General features: G+C 42.0%; 1 protein-coding gene across 1 annotated transcript in view; it reads right to left on the minus strand.

Moving 5' to 3' along the window:
* The window catches only part of LOC124594719 (cell surface glycoprotein 1-like), a 188,583-nt gene that overhangs the window by 111,504 nt on the left and 54,715 nt on the right, over positions 1 to 22,364 (minus strand). The window contains exon 2 of the mRNA XM_047133088.1: positions 951 to 1,328. Coding sequence (XP_046989044.1) covers positions 951 to 1,328 — 378 coding nt within the window. The remainder of the gene's footprint in view (positions 1 to 950; positions 1,329 to 22,364) is intronic.

Genomic DNA, 22,364 nt, shown 5'->3' on the forward strand with positions numbered 1-22,364 from the left:
AATACTACTACTACTACTACTACTACTACTACTACTACTACTACAATGCCTGAGGAGGTCGTCCTCCCCATCAGAGAGAAGATTAAATAAAGAAAATGAAAGACACCCTCCGGCCTCGCAACCTAATACCGTCGGGGTCGAAAAAAATCAAGAGTTGGCCAAGAGAGACCGACAGGAAAGGAAACAGAATACGCCTGACAAGGAAGAGGAAACAATGCCAGACGTCTCTAGTAGTGAGCAGACAGCGAGACAGATACAACTTTTTTAAAATGGTCAAATACTATTTGACAAACAGAACAAAGATATGTCATATGTAAATCATACAGTATTAAATTTATGCTGAGGCAACATGTTGACAATACCATGTTCTCTAATACTGCAAGAACATTCTCTGGTGATACAACTCAACAATGGGTACGTTGTTGCATTACAGGCAACATTACAAAACTGAATACCTCCAAGGTACCAGATACTTGTGCTGTTACATTTACTGAATCGTTTGAACAGTAATTTTTAGAACACAATGAAATTTACGATTTAAAGGCCTCTGTAGTCACTACAGGGTACACCACAGCTAAAAAATAAATACTAGTATTAGAAGTATTTTCTTAACGTCGAGTACAGATGAAATAACTCTGCAGGTTGTTTGACCTGATCCTAATACACAAAATAATATATTTCACATTACTAAATTGCAATCAGACTGTATGAAATACTGAAATATGGGAGGGGCGTTCAGTAAGTAATGCAACAATTTTTTTTTTTTTAAGCGGGTTGTTTTCATTCAGGATTTCAATACACCATATTATTCCCTGCTATTCTGCCTACAAAACCTTACTTTTCAACGTAACTTCCGTTCAGTGCCACGACCTCGCTAGTAGGGCTCGCACGCCCGCACGACACCACCACTCCACTCTGCTGGTCGACGTCTCGTTGCACCGACAGCCTGCCTGCAGGGACAGATCTTCAGTGGACAGATCTTCAGTGGACAGATCTTCAGTGGACAGATCTTCAGTGGACAGATCTTCAGTGGACAGATCTTCAGTGGACAGATCTTCAGTGGACAGATCTTCAGTGGACAGATCTTCAGTGGACAGATCTTCAGTGGACAGATCTTCAGTGGACAGATCTTCAGTGGACAGATCTTCAGTGGACAGATCTTCAGTGGACAGATCTTCAGTGGACAGATCTTCAGTGGACAGATCTTCAGTGGACAGATCTTCAGTGGACAGATCTTCAGTGGACAGATCTTCAGTGGACAGATCTTCAGTGGACAGATCTTCAGTGGACAGATCTTCAGTGGACAGATCTTCAGTGGACAGATCTTCCTGAGCCATCCGACAGTCCTGATCTCGCACCGTCTGGCTTCCATCTGTTTGTGCCGATGAAGTTTTCTACGCTCGTCTCGAGTGTGTAGACTCGTTCGAGGTCTTGCGATGCCACGGAGAAGGTGTTCATTTCCATTTATGTGGCGACGAACGCGCTGGAGTCGTTCCTTCAGCTTCCTCACGGTGGCGCAACACACTTCAGAGATGACCTTCACACAGTGACGGAGGTAACCGAACATAGCAACACCTTCACAGTCTCAGAAGACCGCCACCGTGACTTTAGTGGGCCAGGATGTGGCTTCGAACTTTGTCTTCGGAAGAGATGGTATGGCGCCACCCACGTATTGCAGTTTTGTTTCTGGTTCGAAGTGACGCACCCACGTTTCGACGAAAATTCATCACCATCGGCCTAGTAACGCTGAGACAACTCGGCACTTCGATGCCCTTTACGGTCCTGAGTTGGGCGGCGAGGAAGCCAGCACGGCACACCCCCTACTGGTGGGCGGGTGTAGCAGCGAGGAGTCATCCGACGTGACCGGCGGATCTCAGGATTGGCACCTGTGCTTTCTGCCACTACCAGGTCTCCGTAGATGTTCTTCAGCGCCCGCGAATATCCGCGACGGTCTGGTTTTGCACCGAAAATTCGGCAGGTCTCTCCTCGGAGGCTACGTACAGTGCTGTCACTTATCGGAAATCCGCGGAATATTCCTACTTCGGTCCCTACAGTTTCATCATGCCCACAACAAATTGTGAATTTCTGGAACTGACATTGGCTGAGAAAAATGTGTCGCATTGCTTACTGAACGCCCCTCTTACACAGTGTTACAAACTCAGATTGTCATTACGTGGAAAAAGCATAACACAGAAATAATGTTGAGGGATATTACAAGTAGTGTGTCTAGAGACATTTTGGAGGAGAAAGTACTGCCATTGTGGCAGCTGTAGTAATGTGTGCGGATAACAAAAAGTACAGTAACTGCCTGTATACACAGGTTACATAACAGGAACTAAATATAACTTTCCAGAAATTATTCTGTGAGTTTCTAAATTATCTTAAAGTAAGTTTTCTACAAATAAAATTTAAAGACGTAATGACAATCATTTAGAAGCTCATTAAATTCCCAACTGTGCTTACACCTTCATCAACAATTTTTATATCTAAGTTTCACAATCTTATTTCGAGGCTCTGAGCTCTCATATAAACATTTTCTAAAAGATGTAAAAGAAAACATCGTCCACTTACAAATGTGTACCATGTTGCACAAGATGTGATGTACAGATTAAAGTATCAGCCCACACAGGAAGCCACACATGTGCAACATATTCTGTATCAAAGACAAAGGGAAGATCAGTACAGTATATGATAGTTCCATACCTAGTATAACTCAAGGACGAAGATTTCGTCCTTTCACTGCAGGACCGTACTGTATCGTGTGAGAACCACAACTAATCAAATCTACTAACACAGAATGAACGATTAATCAGCTGTTCCAACTTCAGCCGAAGACACACTAAAAGACAATGTACAAGTCTTCTCATACTTCAACATTAGGCACAGTACGTAGTTACCTGGCGTGCCAATTAGTGTTAGTTGAATCTTACATTCTAAAATACATCAAAATGGTATAAACGCAGTTACTGGATTGTGAGTAATATTTATACACAGTGAGAAGACTGATAATATCCAGCCCCTCACGGTTTCCATCTCATCTTCGGGAAAATGGCACATATTTCTGCAAATACATGTATCAGTTGCTTACCTATGAAGTACAATTGTAAGAGTGACCTATAACTTAAGGAATAATAATATTTATGGCTACAAAAGTACATCTGGGTAAGAATTTCAGGCACGAGTGACGAACAACCAGATCATAAAAATATTCTCAAATTACGGTGCACAAGAAGTATCTTCCACATCAATCGTCTTCAGTACCTTTAGAGACAGACTAACGTATAGAACAGTTTCAGATTGACTGCTTTGCAAATGCCCAACTGTAGGAAAGGTTTGTGATTTCCAAAAATCTTTAAACATAATTTCAAGCTCTCATTATGAAACATTTAATATAAATTTTCTATATACATCTCTTACCACGATGTTAAACTTTTCTCATAAGGTTATACCTCCTAAGTACTAAATTATGACAGGAATTTAAATTCACTCCATATTTGTATGAAATAGTGAAAAATCAAAGAAAGCAGTTATATAGGCTACGTGCATCTGGTACTGTGTCATGAACCGGATTAGTCATTTAGTAATACAGACTGTAGTGTTTGGGTACAAAAACATTCTTCTGTCCTCCTGGATCCTTCAGCGACTGTGATGTGTACTGAGATCTGCCTGCAGTTGTGAATGGTGTGTGTACAGCAGAAATTTACCATATTTGCAGATGACGCCATCATTGTAACAGAATATCCGTCAAACAATCACCAACTACATTTCCACCAACATTCTGTAGCAGGTTTGTCAATTCCCTTCCTGCCAACGTAAGCAATGTACATCTGGTCACGAAAAGCCAAACAGAACACTCAGTGACACTGCTGGTTATTCAGATAGAGATTTGATATCATCAGGTTCTTAGGCATTCACTTACAGTGCAAATCACGCTGGGAACGTCACATTTATTGGACTGAGGAGTGTGTCAGCTCAGCATCTCTGGAGATTAAGAGGTCAGAGAGGTAGCTTATTCTGCTTCTGCACACTACCTACTGTCACATAGGACTATGTCCTGCGGGAACTCTCCTCTTAAACCGTTTTCACTGCTTCGTAGGGACGTTAGAGTCGTGTACAGAGAGAGCCCGTGAACCTCCCGTTGCAAATAGTTCAGTCAGCTGAGAATATTTGCTACTGCTTCCCAACACCTATTTTCCCTAATATGTAGTGTGCCTAGAGACTAGATCTTTGGTAACAGAACTCTGCCGTCAACGTGTGTGGCACTAAACAGAGGAATTATGTGAACTGTGTGCGCTGCAGAGACGCTGTGCCTGCTGCTTTCCACCCCCTTCCCGCTGAACTGAAAATCCTAATGAACAGTAAATATATATTTAAAACTAAACCACATAACTTTATCTCTAAACACTACGTCGGACAATATGTTTATAGACAACTCATCTAAGATATACCCAACAAATTCCCTAATTGACAAACGTTAATACTAGTATTTCAGAGCTCAATGCAGCTTCACAGCCTTAAAGGGCACTACGTATGACTCGTGCGTTGTACTAGAAAAGCAACAACTGGCTAATCTCCTGACTTCGTGAGAAGAACATACCACTCAGAGAACGAATGACTGAACACCACATCAAAAGATCTCTACCAGGGCCAAACATTTACAGAAGTGGGACCAAGTATTAAAAAGCGTCAACTGAACTTTGAAGGTATTAGTCGATCAAAGTGCCAAATTCTAGGAAAGACACTGTTTAAGCATGTTATCAACACGGTCGTCCAGCAGTGAAGCCGTGCAAATAATAGCGATCATCTACGTGAAAGAGGAAAGTTGCTAGGTTGTGCAATATCGTCGATACAAAGTACCACCGTACCTATTGTGAAGGACGAGGACGAGTACACGTTTGAATATAATATAGCTGACAGCAACAATGTGCAATAGCGTGCGCGGCGAAAATGGTCAATAGAGTTTCTGGGTGGGTGAGCGGTAGTGGTTACTGAAGCACACGAAACCCGTCGCCTAGTCAGAGACTGCGGCGAAGGGTCGAACGGAATAAATGGAGAGCGCCTACTGCAGAGGTTAATGCAGCATCAAACGAGAGAGTAACAGTGATAATGGGCCTCAATTTTAGATAATGGAATTTTGAGGACAATGAACCCAATCAGGATTACATCCTGTGCCTTTTATCAAACAGTTCAAACATTTCAGAGACATTAAACCAAACAAGCTAAAATAGACACGTGCGTTAGCCACACGAAGTGTTAAGTACATATGAGACAGTGTATCCGAAAATTATTCCGAACGCGAAGAATTTGAAACGGCATTCTCAAATTTTGGTCTCGAGAAAAAACAAAGGGATGTAAAGTCAAAGCTTCCAACATATGTCGGGGATAGAGTGCAAAATCAATGGCCACAACTTGCCACAAGCACAAGAAGTAATCTGAGAAGCCTTGATTTATTAAACCAAATGAAGTTTTGGAGACGGCCCTCTCCGAAACTAAAGTTATGGGAAATGGGTCAGAAGTCACAATGTCACAATGAAGACTATCAAGTGTAAACGCGTCACTGTCGCTAAAAACGAGAGAGAGAGAGAGAGAGAGAGAGAGAGAGAGAGAGAGAGAGAGAGAGAGAGAGAGAGAGAAGAAAGACTCAAATACATTTTAATGATGGATTATCATTTGGGTCGAGGGGGCGGTCGACAGCATGGTCAGCAGATATCATTACCCTGTATCCCAATGTGGCCAGGTGCGCAGCAAAACACCACCCCTTGCCACAGTGTTGGAGCCGCTGTAAGGAGTCACGGACGAGCTGCATCAGCAGGTCTACCGGATTCATTTGGTGTAGTGCCTGCAGTGCACCAAGACAGTCGCAAGAGATAACAAAACTCGTACGGTGATGTCTGAACCCTCTCCAGTGCGATCAGAATGCCATATAACTCCACATCAGAATTTGTAAATTTTCCTGGAATACTCACTTTAAAAACCCTATCAGGGAAAACCACAGAACAAACGAGAGCATTCCCTGCTGGGATCCATCTGTATAAATAACTATAAAACTATGGTACATACTTAAAATAGACGAAAACAAAGTTTTAACAACCAAGTCTGGAGTACAACTTTTCGTGTACCGTGTCAAGCTTAAAATCACTTTGGGCCTCGAAGACACCAACACTGCACTTCGTTGCATCCCAGACAGATCCAGATCGTTTAGACAGTCTGTAGTATCTATACCAAATGGCTGGGTCGCTTGGGGCCGATTCCAGAACAGTCGTTCGAAGGTGGGTTGGACCACTGAACTAAATGCCAATGATTGGGGTAACGCTGAAAGTTTCAGCGCCTGTCGAGCCCAAAGGACACGTCGCCAGCCTCTAGGCTGGTCCGAAAGGCTCCAGTCGATATCCGAACGCCCTCACGGTGGACAGCATCTAACATCCGGAGGTAGGAAGGACTGGCGGATCCGTAGACCACGCTGCCATAGTCTAAGCGTGATCGAACAAATGCCCTGTCAGCACTGTTTTCCGCCAAAGCATTTCAAAATGTTCAACAACCGGAAGCCCTTTACACACACACACACACACACACACACACACACACACACACACACACACAAGGTTTCCAGCCTCCTAGCCTCCTAAAGGTCAGCTTTAGCGCCTCGTCGTCGCCGTAATATCAGAGAAAGAAGAAGATTGCAAAGTCATCCACAAACAGAGCATTTGACAGGGATCCTGACTGCAGAGGAAATGCCATTGATAGCGATGACAAACTGTGCCACTGGGGCACCCCATTCTCCTGAACATGCCAATCAGACATGGCATCACCAATGCGATAGCGGAAACGCCGGTCCTCGAGAAAGGATTGGATCAGAAGCGGCAGGCGTCCACGTACTTCCCATTCATGAAGTTGGCGAATGATGTACCTCCAAGTACGTCGTATGCTTTTTCGAGGTAAAAAAAACTAAATGGTTTCGGCCTGAAGAGGACTCCTGTATCGCCGTCTCCAGTAGAATTAAGTTGTCAAAAGTGGAATGATAGCGTCCGAAACCGCACTGGGAGCGGCCCAGGTGGCTTCAGTACTCTAGCAGCCAGGCGAGGCGGCGGTTGACCATGCGCTCAACAGTCTTACCTGTACAGCTGGTAAGGGTGACACTCCGATAACAGGGGCGCTATAGTCCTTGTCTGGTTTCCAGAATGGAATTAATATTGCCTCCTTGCAAGTCGTGGGGTACTGTCCTTCAAACCAGATCTAATTGAAACAGGAGAGGAACTGACCTTTCGCTTGAGGGCACAGATGACTAAGCACGGTATAGTGGGTATCATCAGGTCCTGGAGCAGTGTGTCTGGCTGCAGATAAAGCTGATTCCAGTTCCCATGTGGAGAATGGAAGGTTGCAGGCTTCCTCATTACACGAGAAGAAATTGAGCTTCCTCATCTCTGCAGTCTGACGGAATACCTGAACAGCAGGAGCTTGTCTGGATGACTTAGTAACGGTAAAGAAGTTTGCAAAACCAGACTGTCTGATGGGATAGCAGCAATCAGTGATTGTATAATGTTACTTATAATCCGTCTTGAATGCAAATTTTTTTTATTCATATGAGCGGTTTATGTTCATCCAGAACAATCTTCAGATCTGTAACGATAATTATACTAATTTACTATATCACGAAAGCAAATCTTTTTCATCCTATCTAATCAACATCAAATGTACCAGAACGTACCTGATATTTCAGTTACAGGAGTAACCCGTCCAAATCCATCAACTCTCATGCTGAGTCACAAAATTGGTTGGCAGAATGCACGTCATTTATATTAATTATAACACTATTACCAACAGGTGGCGTATGGAACATTTGTTACATTCCATTTGCACATGCTGTATTCAGTAGATTTTTTGATTAACTTATCTCCAAAAATACTTAAAATCTGTAGATGTCGAGGTTAAAATCTGTACTTATCAAAATTATCCGTGGTTCCCGCCATTTCGGTGTTGTGCCGCGATCCGCTCAGTTGTCTGATGTCCATCGCCTCAAAGCACTCAGTCACGAACATTGAACACAATTTAGACATCCTGTATAGTGCTCGTAAGGGACGGTTTCTTAAGATTGGAGGAAATTGAAATATACACCCACAAAAATAAAGATCCAGATTTAATCCTCAACGAGCAACACAAAAGTTTTGTCTCAAGTACAGATAGTGTTGAGGATCAATGGACAAAGTTCAAAACCGTCGTACAATATGCATTAGATCTGACTGAGGTTAACAGAATCATAGTAAATTTCACTGCCGCATTCGCAATCCGTACACTCACTCACTGGGAGAGGAAGTACATATTCACAGGAGAAGACAGCATTTCCACCCAAAAGTTTCGTTCTTACTGGGAATACATATCGTAACAGATCATAAAACACTTTCATTCTTACTAAATTTGTACCTAACGAACAGCAGGCCAACGCAATGGTTGTTAGCGCTTCAAGAGTGTGATTTTGAAATTCATTACATACCGGTACAACAAAAATAATTGATCAGATGCTCCTTAAAGATTATGAGGGGGAAAGAAATGCGTTTAAGTCGTGCATATGATCGAAAGCAAGTGATCATTCTTCTTGTGAGGGATGTACAGGGCGAGGTTTTCACAGAAAAATTTCTCCGTAATATCAGATGGGAGCAGGTGGTGATCGAAATTCTTAAGACTACTAAAAAATATCATCCTGATGCAGAGTGTACTTTAAAATGCCAACACCTTTCTCGTTGTACAAAAAACCCAATTTGTGGAGAATGATGGTAGAAGAGCAGGAGCTTTCAAAAAGCGGCTGAACATTTGAATATTTTATGCCAATTGCGTTCACGATAAACCACCCCCACTCCCAGTCCTGTAAGTGTGGGAGCGTAATTAACGAAAATAAAACCCAAAAACTTAAGGTCTCGTCTCCCCTCTTATTCTGAAACCTCGAAAAAATAATAGCGTTTATATCACATCACAGTGGTACCATCGCTGTGACCAAGCCATCGGCAGTACGCCCATTATTTACCGTATTTAACAATTTTCTTTTTATGTTAATTGAATCAAATTCGTGGATTAACATAAGAAAGGTACAACTATGAACATGGCTGACGTTTGCAGCAATCTATACACAAATTTGAAAAATATGTAGAAATCAGCCAACCGGTTGCATAGGTTTTCTATATACCTTCACCAGGTTTCGTCACCGGTGTTACTTATGTTTTAATGCTTGACCTTTTGAAGAACATTATGTTTTATATTTTAATGTATGACTTGAGCAACTCAGCTCTGAAATCACTGTGCATCTTTGATATGTTCTTCATGTAATTACCTTACCTTGAGATGAAGTCACCCTTAGAAGTGAGGAAACCTGGTCAAGGTATATAGAAAACCTATGCAACCGGTTGCCTGATTCTTACATATTTTTCAAATAAGAAAGGTAAATGGTTCAAATGGCTCTGAGCACTATGGGACTTCTGAGGTCCTCAGTCCCCAGAACTTAGAACTACTTAAACCTAACTAACTTAAGGACATCACACATCCATGCCCGAGGCAGGACTCGAACCTGCGACCGGAGGGGTCGCGCGGTTCCAGACTGTAGCGCCTAGAACCGCTCGGCCACCCCAGCCGGCCGAAAGGCAAACGAACTACATATTATAAAACAGTTTTGTAGCAATCCGTGTTCACTCAGGTACGAGCAGCCCTTACCGGCTTGCCATCTTATTACTTTTCATGACGTCTCCTTTCCGGCTTAGAATTTTTTTAGAATGTGACTTAAGTACTGCATCTCTTTCCAGTCAGTACACACTTCAGTTTATTGATGTCTCATACCTATTATGTTATAGAACAGTTTAATTCTGAAGACGACGCTCGTAGTAGCGTCGAAACCTGGTGAATTTTGACTTAATATTTGTGACTGAGGGGTTATTTGTTCTAATATAATTCTGACACGGTCACTGAACCTCAGCAGCGATGTTCAAAGTTTATTATAAAACCAGCAAGAGAAAAATAAATATGACCCATTGAGCAGCTATAACATTTTCAGTTCGTGCAGAATATAAAACATTTATGTTAGCGTCTTAACAATAGGTACCGAAAAAGAAATGGTGTTATACTAGTACTATTTGAAGAGGTAGTATCGAAGGAAATTGAAGATCCGAAATGTGAAATAATTTGGGTGAAGGTCACGGTTAAAGCAGGCACAGACATGGTAATTGGATGTGTGTATAGGCCCCCTGGCTCAGCAGCTGTTGTGGCTGAGCACCTGAAGGATAATTTGGAAAATATTTGGAGTAGATTTCCCCACTATGTTATAGTTCTAGGTGGAGATTTTAATTTGCCGGATACAGACTGGGAGACTCAAACGTTCATAACGGGTGGCAGGAACAAAGAATCCATTGAATTTTTTTTAAGTGCTTTATCTGAAAACTACCTTGAGCAGTTAAACAGAGAACCGACTCGTGGCGATAACATTAGACCTTCTGGTGACAGACAGACCCGAACTATTTGAAACAGTTAACGCAGAACAGGGAATCAGCGATCATAAAGCGGTTAATGCATCGATGATTTCAGCCGTAAATAGAAATATTAAAAAGGGCAGGACGATTTTTCTGTTTAGCAAAAGTGACAAAAAGCAGATTACAGAGTTTCCAGAATGAGTTTGGAAGGTAGGAGACGAGATACTGGCAGAAGTAAAGCTGTGAGTACCGGGCGTGAGTCGTGCTTCGGTAGCTCAGATGGTAGAGCACTTGCCCGCGAAAGGCAAAGGTCTCGAGTTCGAGTCTCGGTCGGGCACACAGTTTTAATCTGCCAGGAAGTTTCAGATTACAGAGTACCTGACGGCTGAACACAAAAGTTTTGTCTCAAGTACATATAGTGTTGATCAGTGGACAAAGTTCAAAACCATCGCACAATATGCGTTAGACGAGTATGTGCCAAGCAAGATCGTAACAGATGGAAAAGAGCCACCGTGGTGCAACAACCGAGTTAGAAAACTGCTGCGGAAGCGAAGGGAACTTCACAGCAAACAAACATAGCCAAAGCCTTGCAGACAAACAAAAATTACGCGAAGCGAAATGTAATGTGAGGAGGGCTATGCGAGAGGCGTTCAATGAATTCGAAAGTAAAGTTCTATGTACTGACTTGGCAGAAAATCCTAAGAAATTTTGGTCTAAGTGGAAGGTGGATCAAAACAAAATGTCCAGACACTCTGTGACCAACATGGTACTGAAACAGAGGATGACAGACTAAAGGCCGAAATACTAAATGTCTTCTTCCAAAGCTGTTTCACAGAGGAAGACTGCACTGTAGCTCCTCCTCTAGATTGTCGCATAGATGGCAAAATGGTAGATATCAAACTAGATGACAGAGGGATAGAGAAACAATCAAAATCGCTCAAAAGAGGAAAGGCCGCTGGACCTGATGGGATACCAGTTCGATTTTACACAGAGTACGCGAAGCAACTTGCCCCCCTTCTTGCCGCGGTGTACCGTAGGTCTCTAGAAGAGCGTAGCGTTCCAGAGGATTGGAGAAGGGCATAGGTCATCCCCGTTTTCAAGAAGGGACGTCGAACAGATGTGCAGAACTATAGACCTATATCTCTAACGTCGATCTGTTGTAGAATTTTGGAACACGTATTATGTTTGAGTATAATGACTTTTCTGGAGACTAGAAATCTACTCTGTAGGAATCAGCATGGGTTTCGAAAAAGACGGTCGTGTGAAACCCAGCTCGCGCTATTCGTCCACGAGACTCAGAGGGCCATGGACACGGGTTCACAGATAGATGCCGTGTTTCTTGACTTCCGCAAGGCGTTCGATACAGTTCCCCACAATCGTTTAATGAACAAAGTGAGAGCATATGGACTATCAGACCAATTGTGTGATTGGATTGAAGAGTTCCTAGATAACAGAACGCAGCATGTCATTCTCAATGGTGAGAAGTCTTCCGAAGTAAGAGTGATTTCAGGTGTGCCGCAGGGGAGTGTCGTAGGACCGTTGCTATTCACAATATACATAAATGACCTTGTGGATGACATCGGAAGTTCACCGAGACTTTTTGCAGATGATGCTGTGGTGTATCGAGAGGTTGTAACAATGGAAAATTTTACTAAAATGCAGGAGGATCTGCAGCGAATTGACGCACGGTGCAGGGAATGGCAATTGAATCTCAATGTAGACAAGTGTAATGTGCTGCGAATACATAGAATGATAGATCCCTTATCATTTAGCTACAAAATAGCAGGTCAGCAACTGAAAGCAGTTAATTCCATAAATTATCTGGGAGTACGCATTAGGAGTCATTTAAAATGCAATGATCATATAAAGTTGATCGTTGGTAAAGCAGATGCCAGACAGATTCATTGGAAGAATCCTAAGGAAATGCAATCCGAAAAGAAAGGAGGTAGGTTACAGTACGCTTGTTCGCCCACTGCTTCAATACTGCTCAGCAGTGTGGGATCCGTACCAGATAGGGTTGATATGAGAGATAGAGAAGATCCAACGGAGAGCAGCGCGCTTCGTTACAGGTTCTTTCAGTAATCGCGAAAGCGTTACGCAGATGGTAGATAAACTCCAATGGAAGACTCTGCAGGAGAGACGCTCAGTAGCTCGGTACGGGCTTTTGTTGAAGTTTCGAGAACATACCTTCACCGAAGAGTCAAGCAGTAGATTGCTCCCTCCTACGTATATCTCGCGAAGAGACCGTGAGGATAAAATCAGAGATTAGAGCACTCACAGAAGCATACCGAAAATCCTCCTTTCCACGAACATTACGAGACTGGAATAGAAGGGAGACCCTGTAGAGGTACTCAGGGTACCCTCCGCCACACCGTCAGGTGGCTTGCCGAGTGTAGATGTAGAGGTATACTGTACACATTTGGAATTTTGAAAACTTGTATTGTCTTTGGAATGGTTGTCAGGCATCTGGTAATAACTCTTGATGACAGGTTTCCTGTGACGTGAGGTAGTTGAGGAGGGAGCAGGCAGAGCACGTATCGCCGCCTTTTGGTCATTGTTCTCGGCTGGATAAGGCTTCAGCATATTATAAGCCATCCGCGTGCTGAAGTGTTAGCGTGTGGTCAACTAGATTGGACAGTCATTTCAGCTCATCAATTTGCAACTTCATAATGTGTATTCATTCCGCATTAATATTTGCTTTTGGTGCTGAACATTGAAGTCAGTCCGAATAGCAATTCAACAGCAACTATTAAAACTGAGGAATTGTTTCCTGTCAACGTTGTTTGAATGAGTGACATGTTCCCTGCTGCCTGTGCGTGCTCTGCTTCCTCTGACCGCACTGCTGTTTCAAATCACATTTGTTACCCTGCCTGTGTATAACAGCCTCTGTAGTTGTCACTACATCCCTGTCCTAATAGCCTGTTACGCTATCATTCAGTTTAGTATTTGATACGTGTTTAGAAATTCAATCACCGAATTTACCTTAGGGTGGGCCTTTATGATTCACATATTTCTTTAGGGCAAAATGCAACGTTGCACAACCAGACGCCTACATTAGCAACAGAGCCACTAAAGAAAGATAATTTACTGAAATGAAATACAGTTCCAGATACCTCTGACACTAGTGATGTATATACGCCGACTGAAGTGGCGAATGAAAATTTTTACGAATGGATGGATTCGAACCCAGGCCCCTTGTTCACTAGGCAGACACCCTAACCCCTACGCCACCCTGTCATAGTGGTTTCGCAGAATCGCCCCGACTACTCTAGCACGCTTCCATCCTCCATCGTTCCACATCACACTTGGTATTCCCAAAAAGCTAAAAGCATTTCTGAGGCTCTCCAACTGTATAGGAATAGCACCTCGGCATCTAATGGAATCTAATTTGTTACTATCCCGGCACGGCAGGATATGCACACACCTGTAGTTTCATTTGCCTCTACTTTATAATTTTGTTATAAAACTAGCAGCCAGAGGCTGAAGGAGCCATGGCCTGCGCGACCCACGGCTGCCGGCTCTTCTTCAGAGCCTATCGCCACAGCAGGTAAGCCCTCCTGTGTTCCAGTTAAAGGAGGGAAAAAACAAGGAATCCCAGTAGAATGCTACACCACGATGCCAGATCCCATCGTGCCATCAGACTCTGAACCCAATTTCGTTCGTGTTCTTCCATTCCAAACGGAGGAGGTAGAACAAAATATTGGTCATCAGTAGAGGGAACTATAAACAGTGGTAAGCCGTGGTGGATGCCGTAACGAACACGACTCCCGAGATTAAGACGAGCCTCCTGTGAGCACGATCATTTTCGGAGGCAAAATATTCGTCATACAGTTTGAGAGATCAGGAAAGAACATGCAAGAACAAGATTTCAACTGTTTTCAGTTCAAACTCTTCGTTTATCGCCTGGTAGTAACATCCACCCTAGCACTTTGATAGGACCGTGACTACTCACTGCCTCGATTGTTGCTTAAGTAGGGGGGTTTAGGTTTTGATGTTGCTAACGTCACGTAGCGCTCTGCATGAAAATCACTGGCTGTGCTGTGTGCAGTCTGTGGATGGTTGGCATTGTTGGAATATCCGCTATTGTAGTGTTAGGCAGTTGGAGGTGAGCCGCCAGCAGTGGTGGATGTGGGGAGAGAGATGGAGTTTTGAGAGCGGACGATCTGGACGTGTGTCCGCCAGAAACAGTAAATTTGTAAGACTGGATGTCATAAACTGATATATTTATTATGACTTTTGAACACTATTAAGGTAAGTGCATTGATTGTTCTCTATCAAAATCTTTCATTTGCTGACTATGCCTATCAGTAGTTAGTGCCTTCAGTAGTTAGAATCTTATTTAGCTGACAGTATTGGCGCTCGCTGTATTGCAGTAGTTCGAGGAACGAAGATTTTTGTGAGAGATTCATTTTGTAGGGATTTTTGTCAGTCAGATTGCATTGCGCTAAAAATAGTGTCAATTTAGTGTTGATCTGAATAAGTAAAGAGCGAAATGTCTGTACATTCAGTTCTGCTCAGCTGTTTGAAAACCAAATAACCTAAGATGTTTATCAGCACTGTCATTCATTAATTATTCAAAGGTGATGTTTCAGTTGCTCGAGGTTGATGCCCAGGTCCTTAGAAGAGGAATTGGCTACCAGCACCCAGCCTCTTCCTTACAGGTCTCACATCTGTCAGGTGTTCCTTTCAGCCTACAGGTCACAGCCAATGTAAGCTGGTATCAAACAACACCACGCTCAGAAATTTCCAACAATCTGATTTTTTAAAAGTCTCTCCCATTTCCTCAGAAATCTTAGTTCCTGGCAACCCACGCAGTCCTGCGGAACTGATCATACGGGGTGCTTCACGAAGACATCCAGACATTTTAATGTCTTGTTCTACAAGTAAGACTAAAGGAGGAAGTTTACATGAGCATAGGTTCGCAAATGTTTAGTTGCAGAGTTACAGCTAATAAAACATTTTACCTGAATTTTAGCAACTTTGCTAATGCTAAGCCATCGCAAAACTATATGGCGTTAAAGTGAACCACAATTTCCATTTATATTGTTATTGGTCTGGTGAATCTAATGAAACATGTCCCAGGCGTATATCTGCATTACTTGCCCTTATTATGAATGCAATATACGAAATTAAGAACCACCCTGCGAAGCTGAAACGAGCAACAAAATCTGTTCATACACGTACAGCTAAATGCACTGAACTCTGTGGAGACATTTTTGAACATTTATTGAGAAATTGTATGTACACTGAACAACTCCCTTAACACTGTGTTTTGTTTTCAGGTCGAACGTGAGTTAACGTATGGCATGGTATTAACAAAAGCGGGTTATCTGACATTCACACACATTCAGTTAACGTTATTACCATCATTTTTCGAAAATTAAATTCTCTACAGCTTCTGTTTGTCTATAGTTTGAGAAAGAAATTGGGTCAAGTAGTTAATAAATTACAAATTGTACGAAATTACTTCTTTGCCCCTCTGAATGTTTTGGAAAACTACTGCAGATACACGTCTGGGACATGATTTATTGGAGTCACCAGACCAATAACAAAATAAATCTTTCTTTGCTTTAACCTCGTATAGTTTTGAGATGGCTTCATATTAGCGAAGTTGTTAAATTTCAGGTAAAATCTTATTAGCCATAACTCCGTAACTAAACATTTGCAGACCTATGTTCATATGAACGTTTTTCTTTAGTTTTACTTGTAGACTGACATATTAAAATATTCGCAAAATTACGTGTAAGGCTAACGCACGTGATACCAGAAACCCATTGCGAGGCCGACATTTAAGCATTCCAAGGCCTTGTACAAGAACCGGACTAGCTGCCGAGGACACTCAAATATCTGAAATTCAGTTGTTTTGTCTGTATGACAAAACACTTATGAAATTTATGTACCATCCGATTGCCACGGACCCCAAAGGCATTAAAAAATTGTGGGAGTTAAGTTTAGTATGAACAGCCATGACCAGGTGAGACCATTTGCATACAGTGGTGTAAAGATTGTGGAGGTTACATCTGTGAACCCAGGATATAATCCTATGACAGAGTGTCTGGCAACAGTGACAAGTGGCAATTGAAGCAACAGGGGATTTTCTCGAAAATGAGTTGGTGCCACCATTTTGTTCTCTGTGCTGCCATCTATCGATTACGCTCTTAAAACACGAACAAAACAGGTTTTTTCTGCCCTAGAATGTACCTCGAAAACCGTCTACAGATGCAAAACTGTCTTTCCACTTCTGGTTGCAAAGCAAAAGAGTGAATCCATTGTATGATAAAGAAGTAGAACTTTATGTATCCTTAGCATGCGCCATTATTAAAAAGGTTTGAAAATACTAAACTCTTTGTATACATTATGTATTTTGTCCGAATAACACAGTCTTCCCAGCTTATTACTTCATAAACTTTACGTTTGAGCCTATGGGTGGCAATTTGTCAAGTTGTCCTTACTGCAAACTAATGTGAAAAGACAGTTGCACGTCAACTGTTACCTAGCCATATTGGCGCGTCGTTCTTGGCTTGGCTTGTTCGGGAGTTATGGAGAACGTTTGTGGTATTGTTGCTGGATAAAATACGAAGAGTGCTTTATCATTTCCTCCATGATCATGGATGCTACTGATAGAAGCCATGTACAATCAGTTACAAAAGAAAAAGGTCGTAAAAGTCTGCCATTCCTTCTGGCTGGAAGAGGAACAAAACGAAACACATAGTTAAGATTTAGTCCTCAACCCCAGTATTTTATGCTATTTCACTGCATGGAAATAACATAACGAACATTTCTTTAAACAGTAAGTTACACTGCGATGTTTTAGGTTTATGTTAATGTAAACTATAGTCATTTTATATGGCTGCAGACAGGAACGATTTTCGTGATTGAACAGTGCATCACTGATTATATAATCATTTGTTTAGGAAAACTTAGTACAGTATATCATTTTAGTGCATTATCCTAGCTTCTTATTAGTACTGTTCTTTGGTAGATATTCCGCAAGTGGATTTCCAGTTCGTACCCATTGCAAGCATGCAGCTTCATCAGTATACCAGTACGCAAGAGTATCAATGCAGAATATAAGGAGATCACACCGGGCCTTTTATAAAGTTGCAGACAAAATTAAACAGGACACACACACACACACACACACACACACACACACACACACACACACACACACAATCTAATCTCCGAGGAGGCGTCGCATTGAAGCAGCAGATTCCAGTAAAAACAAAAGCTTCAATCAAATACTATTTGCCCATTCTGAAAGCAGTAACCTAACTCAGCAATTGCGCGTGCGCCAAAAGGTATTTACTAGTGTTCTTGGCATATCAACAGCGAGAATACAAAGAGTCTGTACACGGTACTTACAGACAGAAGCTCCAATTTAAAGACGAGGTGGAGACCGAATGGCGAATATTTATCAAGGAAAACGGGGTGTGGTTAAGAAGTTTGAGAAGCTGAAACCAGTGCAATCACACGCTACTGCTGTGGAAAAAACATTAGTAGACTATGTCCAGTGAATTATCGATCGCAAAGCTTTGCAAAATGTTTAATGCGGATCCAGAGAAAACTGTGGATAAAGTTACGTACGAGTTTTTCAGATTTATTTTTATATCTGATAATAGCAGTTTCGCTTCCCCGGAAACCGACTGTTGCTCAGTGTGCATCAGTTTAGAACAAATACAGCAATTAACCCGAACAACTGGACATGAGGTGAAGAAACAAGAGTTAACACAACTTGCTTTATACAAAGCTAAGGCAAATGCTTTTTATGATATACTGGAAGTTCAGGACAATGGTGAAATAACCCTGACATTTGACCGCTAGAAAACTCTTCCACTGCCTAAACTGCAAGATCAAAGTGCTTATTATACACGTTAAATATACGCGTATAATTTTACAATCTGTCAAGGACCATCTGGTTCATTGCAAAACAAGAACACATTTATATACACATGGAAAGAAACAGACTTTGCAAAGGGATCCAATGAAATTGTGTCTTGTGCACATCACAGGTTAACATCTACAGACGTAACTACCATCCGACTGATGTCAGTTGTGGAGGGCAAAACAAAAACCAAACGATGTTGGGTATGCTGTGCTATTGGCTAACACGAGAAGCTCCTGTCTACGTGAAACGAGTGAAGATATTTTATCGAATGGTTGAACATTCGTTTCTGCCATCCGACAATTTTTGGCCAAACAAAAGTTCACCGAGTGAATACAATGAAGTGTTTGAGGATCACGGAATAGTTTTGCAATTAGGAATAGATATCTGTGTTGGAAGGCTGCAGTTGCTGGTGTCTTTAAGCCACCTTGTCAGTGGCACTTCAGATTTGCCCCTGTAAAAGGGGTTCTGTTCACCAGAAGTAAACAAAGAGAAGCACCAGCAAGAGGGGAAGTGGCTCATAGAATGGAAACTGGTGAAGGAAGAGGGATATGCAGACGAGACAGTCATCTCGTCCATGGAGCCAAACGTTATCAGAATTGGAAGAGTCTTAAAGGAAGCTGAAGCGAGGGATTTTGATTTCCTGCTCAAAAAGCATTTCGGGCACACTTGGTAAAAAAGGAAAATCTCGCTTTCTACAAGAATGTAATCCACTGTCAGACAGCTGGGAACAATGCAGATGAAGATTCACCCAGAGGAATGAGTTGACAGTGTAATGTAGAGGGGACGGGCGGGACTTTAAAGCTTGTGACGTATTAACTACTTTCAAACTATTGTTTAGTGTCATACCTTGTAATCAAAACCTTGAGGTTCGCCGATGACGTAATTCTGTCAGACAGCAAAGGGCTTGGAAGAGCAGTTGTACGGAATGGATAGCGTCTTGAAAGGAGGATATAAGATGATCAACAAAAGCAAAACGAGGATAATGGAATGTAGTCGAATGAAGTCGGGTGATGCTGAGGGAATTAGATTAGGGAATGAGACGAAGTAGTTAAGGAGTTTTGCTATTTGGGGAGCAAAATAACTGATGATGGTCGAAGTAGAGACGATATAAAATGTAGACTGGCAATGACAAGGAAAGCGTTTCTGAAGAGAAATTTGTTAACATTGAGTATAGATTTAAGTGTCAGGAAGTCATTTCTGAAAGTATTTGTATGGAGTGTAGCCATGTGTAGAAGTGAAACATGGACGATAAATAGTTTAGACAGGAAGAGAATAGAAGGTTTCGAAATGTGGTGCTACAGAAGAATGCTGACGATTATATGGGTAGATCACATAACTAATGAGGTACTGAATAGGATTGGGGAGAAGAGGAGTTTGTGGCACAACTTGACTAGAAGAAGGGACCGGTTGGTAGGACATGTTCTGAGGCATCAATGGATCACCAATGTAGTGTTGGAGGGCAGCGTGGAGGGTAAAAATCGTAGAGGGAGACCAAGAGATGAATACACTAAGCAGATTCAGAAGGATGTAGGCTGTAGTGGGTACTGGGAGATGAGGCTTGCACAGGATAGAGTAGCATGGAGAGCTGCATCAAACCAGTCTCAGGACTGAAGACCACAACAACTTTGTAATCACATTCAGTTTTAGTCATTAAATCTTTCGTAACACTATTAAGGTGTGTGTGTTTTTATGTAATGATAATATATGCTCATCGATCTCTACAGAGGCATAACTCCGTAGATCCCCGGGCACATAGGCAAAACTCCGTGAAATCAAATTATTTTAGGTAATTACTGGCAAAATAAAAGCCAAATTTTTCAGGGATTGTCAGAAAAACTCCTTTGGTAAGCATAAATCTACGATTAAAAAGAATTTCGAATATCTTCCATATGAAGTAAGAAGTTTTTTGCGTTTCCTGAAAAAAATGTTCTAGTGCACTCACTGCATTTTGCTTCTGGACACCTCAGACACGCAGGGATTGTTAGAAGTAGAAGACAGACATCAGGCCTGATTTGCGTTGAAGTCTTTCTCTCTTTCATTGTTGATATTTAATATCCCATTTCGCTCTTTAAGTGATATCGCATTCGGTAGCTGCGAGGAGGGTATCTCGCCAAACCTGTCACAACCAATAACGAAAGATGTGGGGAGGAGGAAAGTTTGAATGCGAATTACTTTGGTGATGATGCTGTAGTCTACAGTAAAGTAGTATCACACGAAAGTTGTGAACAAATCAATGAGGATTTGCAGAAAATTAATGCATAGCGTAATGACTGGCAGTTATCTCTCAATATTAGTGTAACCTACTGCGTATAACAAGGCGAAAATCCCCATTAATGTACGAGTACAAAATAAATGCCCAGTCCTCGGAAGCAGTAACATCCGTCAAGTATCTGGGTGTGACTATTCGAAATGATCTCAAATGGAATGATCAGATTACACAAGTAGCGGGCAAGGCGAACTCTAGATTGCGGTTTATTGGTAGAATCCTGAAGCGATGCAGTCCTTCAACAAAGGAAATTGCTTACAATACGTTAGTTTGTCCAGTCAGTATTTTTCGTCTGTATGGGAGCCTTACCAGTTGGGTCTCATTCAAGGGAATGAAGAGATCCAAAGAAGAGCGGCAAGATTCGTGACCGGTACATTTTGTCATCGCGTGAGTGTTACAAATATCAAACGAAGTTTGAAGTGGGACACACTTGCAGATAGACGACGCACTAAACGGAAGAGGCTGCTCACTAAATTCCGGAATCCGATCTTCGCCGAGGATGTAGATCATATACTATTACCACCAACTTTCCACTTTCGCAATGATGACCACTCAAATGGTCAGTCGTTTTTCCCTCGTGCGATCCGCGAGTGGAACAGAAGGGGTGGGGGTGGGGGGGAGAATACGACTTGGGCGCGAGCTGTGCCTCAGCCACACACCGGTTGGCGGCTATCTGAGTATATATGTAGATCTGCATGTGGCAGTGACCTATGTTAGCAGCAACTTCCCATGGTTGCACTTCTTACATACAAAGTAACGTAAGCTTTTCTTATTGATATAGTTATTAGACTCAACTACCGAAGACTAATTTGAAAAGCATTTTACTCTGACAAAAGATTTACGCTCTTCGCTTATTAACTTTAGTAATAGTTACTTTCTAAGAACCTTCAACATCGCAGCGCGTCAGCAATCGGTTAATATATTAAAAACTAAAAACCCGCCCAGACTGCGAAAAAGCGCCTAGTGGTGTTACCCCTGGTTTCGGCGTAGATAATTACACCTTCAGAACAATAAAACCCATAAGTGCCTAAAAAGACCTTTGTCAATTATTAAAAGAACACCATAGCTACACATTTATAAATCAAAGAGAAATGGAAACACAAACAGTACATACGTACGAAGTCAAAACCACTACTTAATGGCGTACGCTCCAGCCCAGACCGGCCCATGTTCGATAAACTGCAGCCAAGCTACAAACTGTCGCTCACTTGCAAGCCTGACCCGTTACCAGCAGGTGGCCAACAGTACGTGGCAGAACTAAAATAACGACCGCTTGTTCACGGCGTTTCAGGCTAGTATCTGTGAGCGAACTGGAGACAGAAAAATTTTAGTATTATCGCTAAAATCAAATTATTGTTTCTCGCTATCATTGGCTACATGAAATTATCCTCTCATTGACTACACGAGCTGCCCTGTTACCAATCAATGAGCAGTCCTGGTTGGCACTTTGTTTCAGATTATAGGCGACACAAGCAGATTACAAACGAAGAAAGAATGACAGAAAAATTAGACAAAACAAAGTCAATACGACAGTGACAATGACAAAATAATTAACTTAATAGAACAAATAAAGTCTCGATCAGACTTAGAAATAAAATTTTGCTGTATTTTGCGGGGTTCGAACCTATGGACTTTCACATCTCAGTTTTTACGCTAACCTCTGTGCTACACTACTACATGGTGTCTGGTTATATCTGACTATGGCGACCCAGTCAATGATTAATGTATGGTACCCTTTAAAAATCGAACTTCGCATAATGTGGCA

The sequence above is a fragment of the Schistocerca americana genome, chromosome 2, assembly GCF_021461395.2.
Source record: "Schistocerca americana isolate TAMUIC-IGC-003095 chromosome 2, iqSchAmer2.1, whole genome shotgun sequence".
Classification (NCBI taxonomy): domain Eukaryota; kingdom Metazoa; phylum Arthropoda; class Insecta; order Orthoptera; family Acrididae; genus Schistocerca; species Schistocerca americana.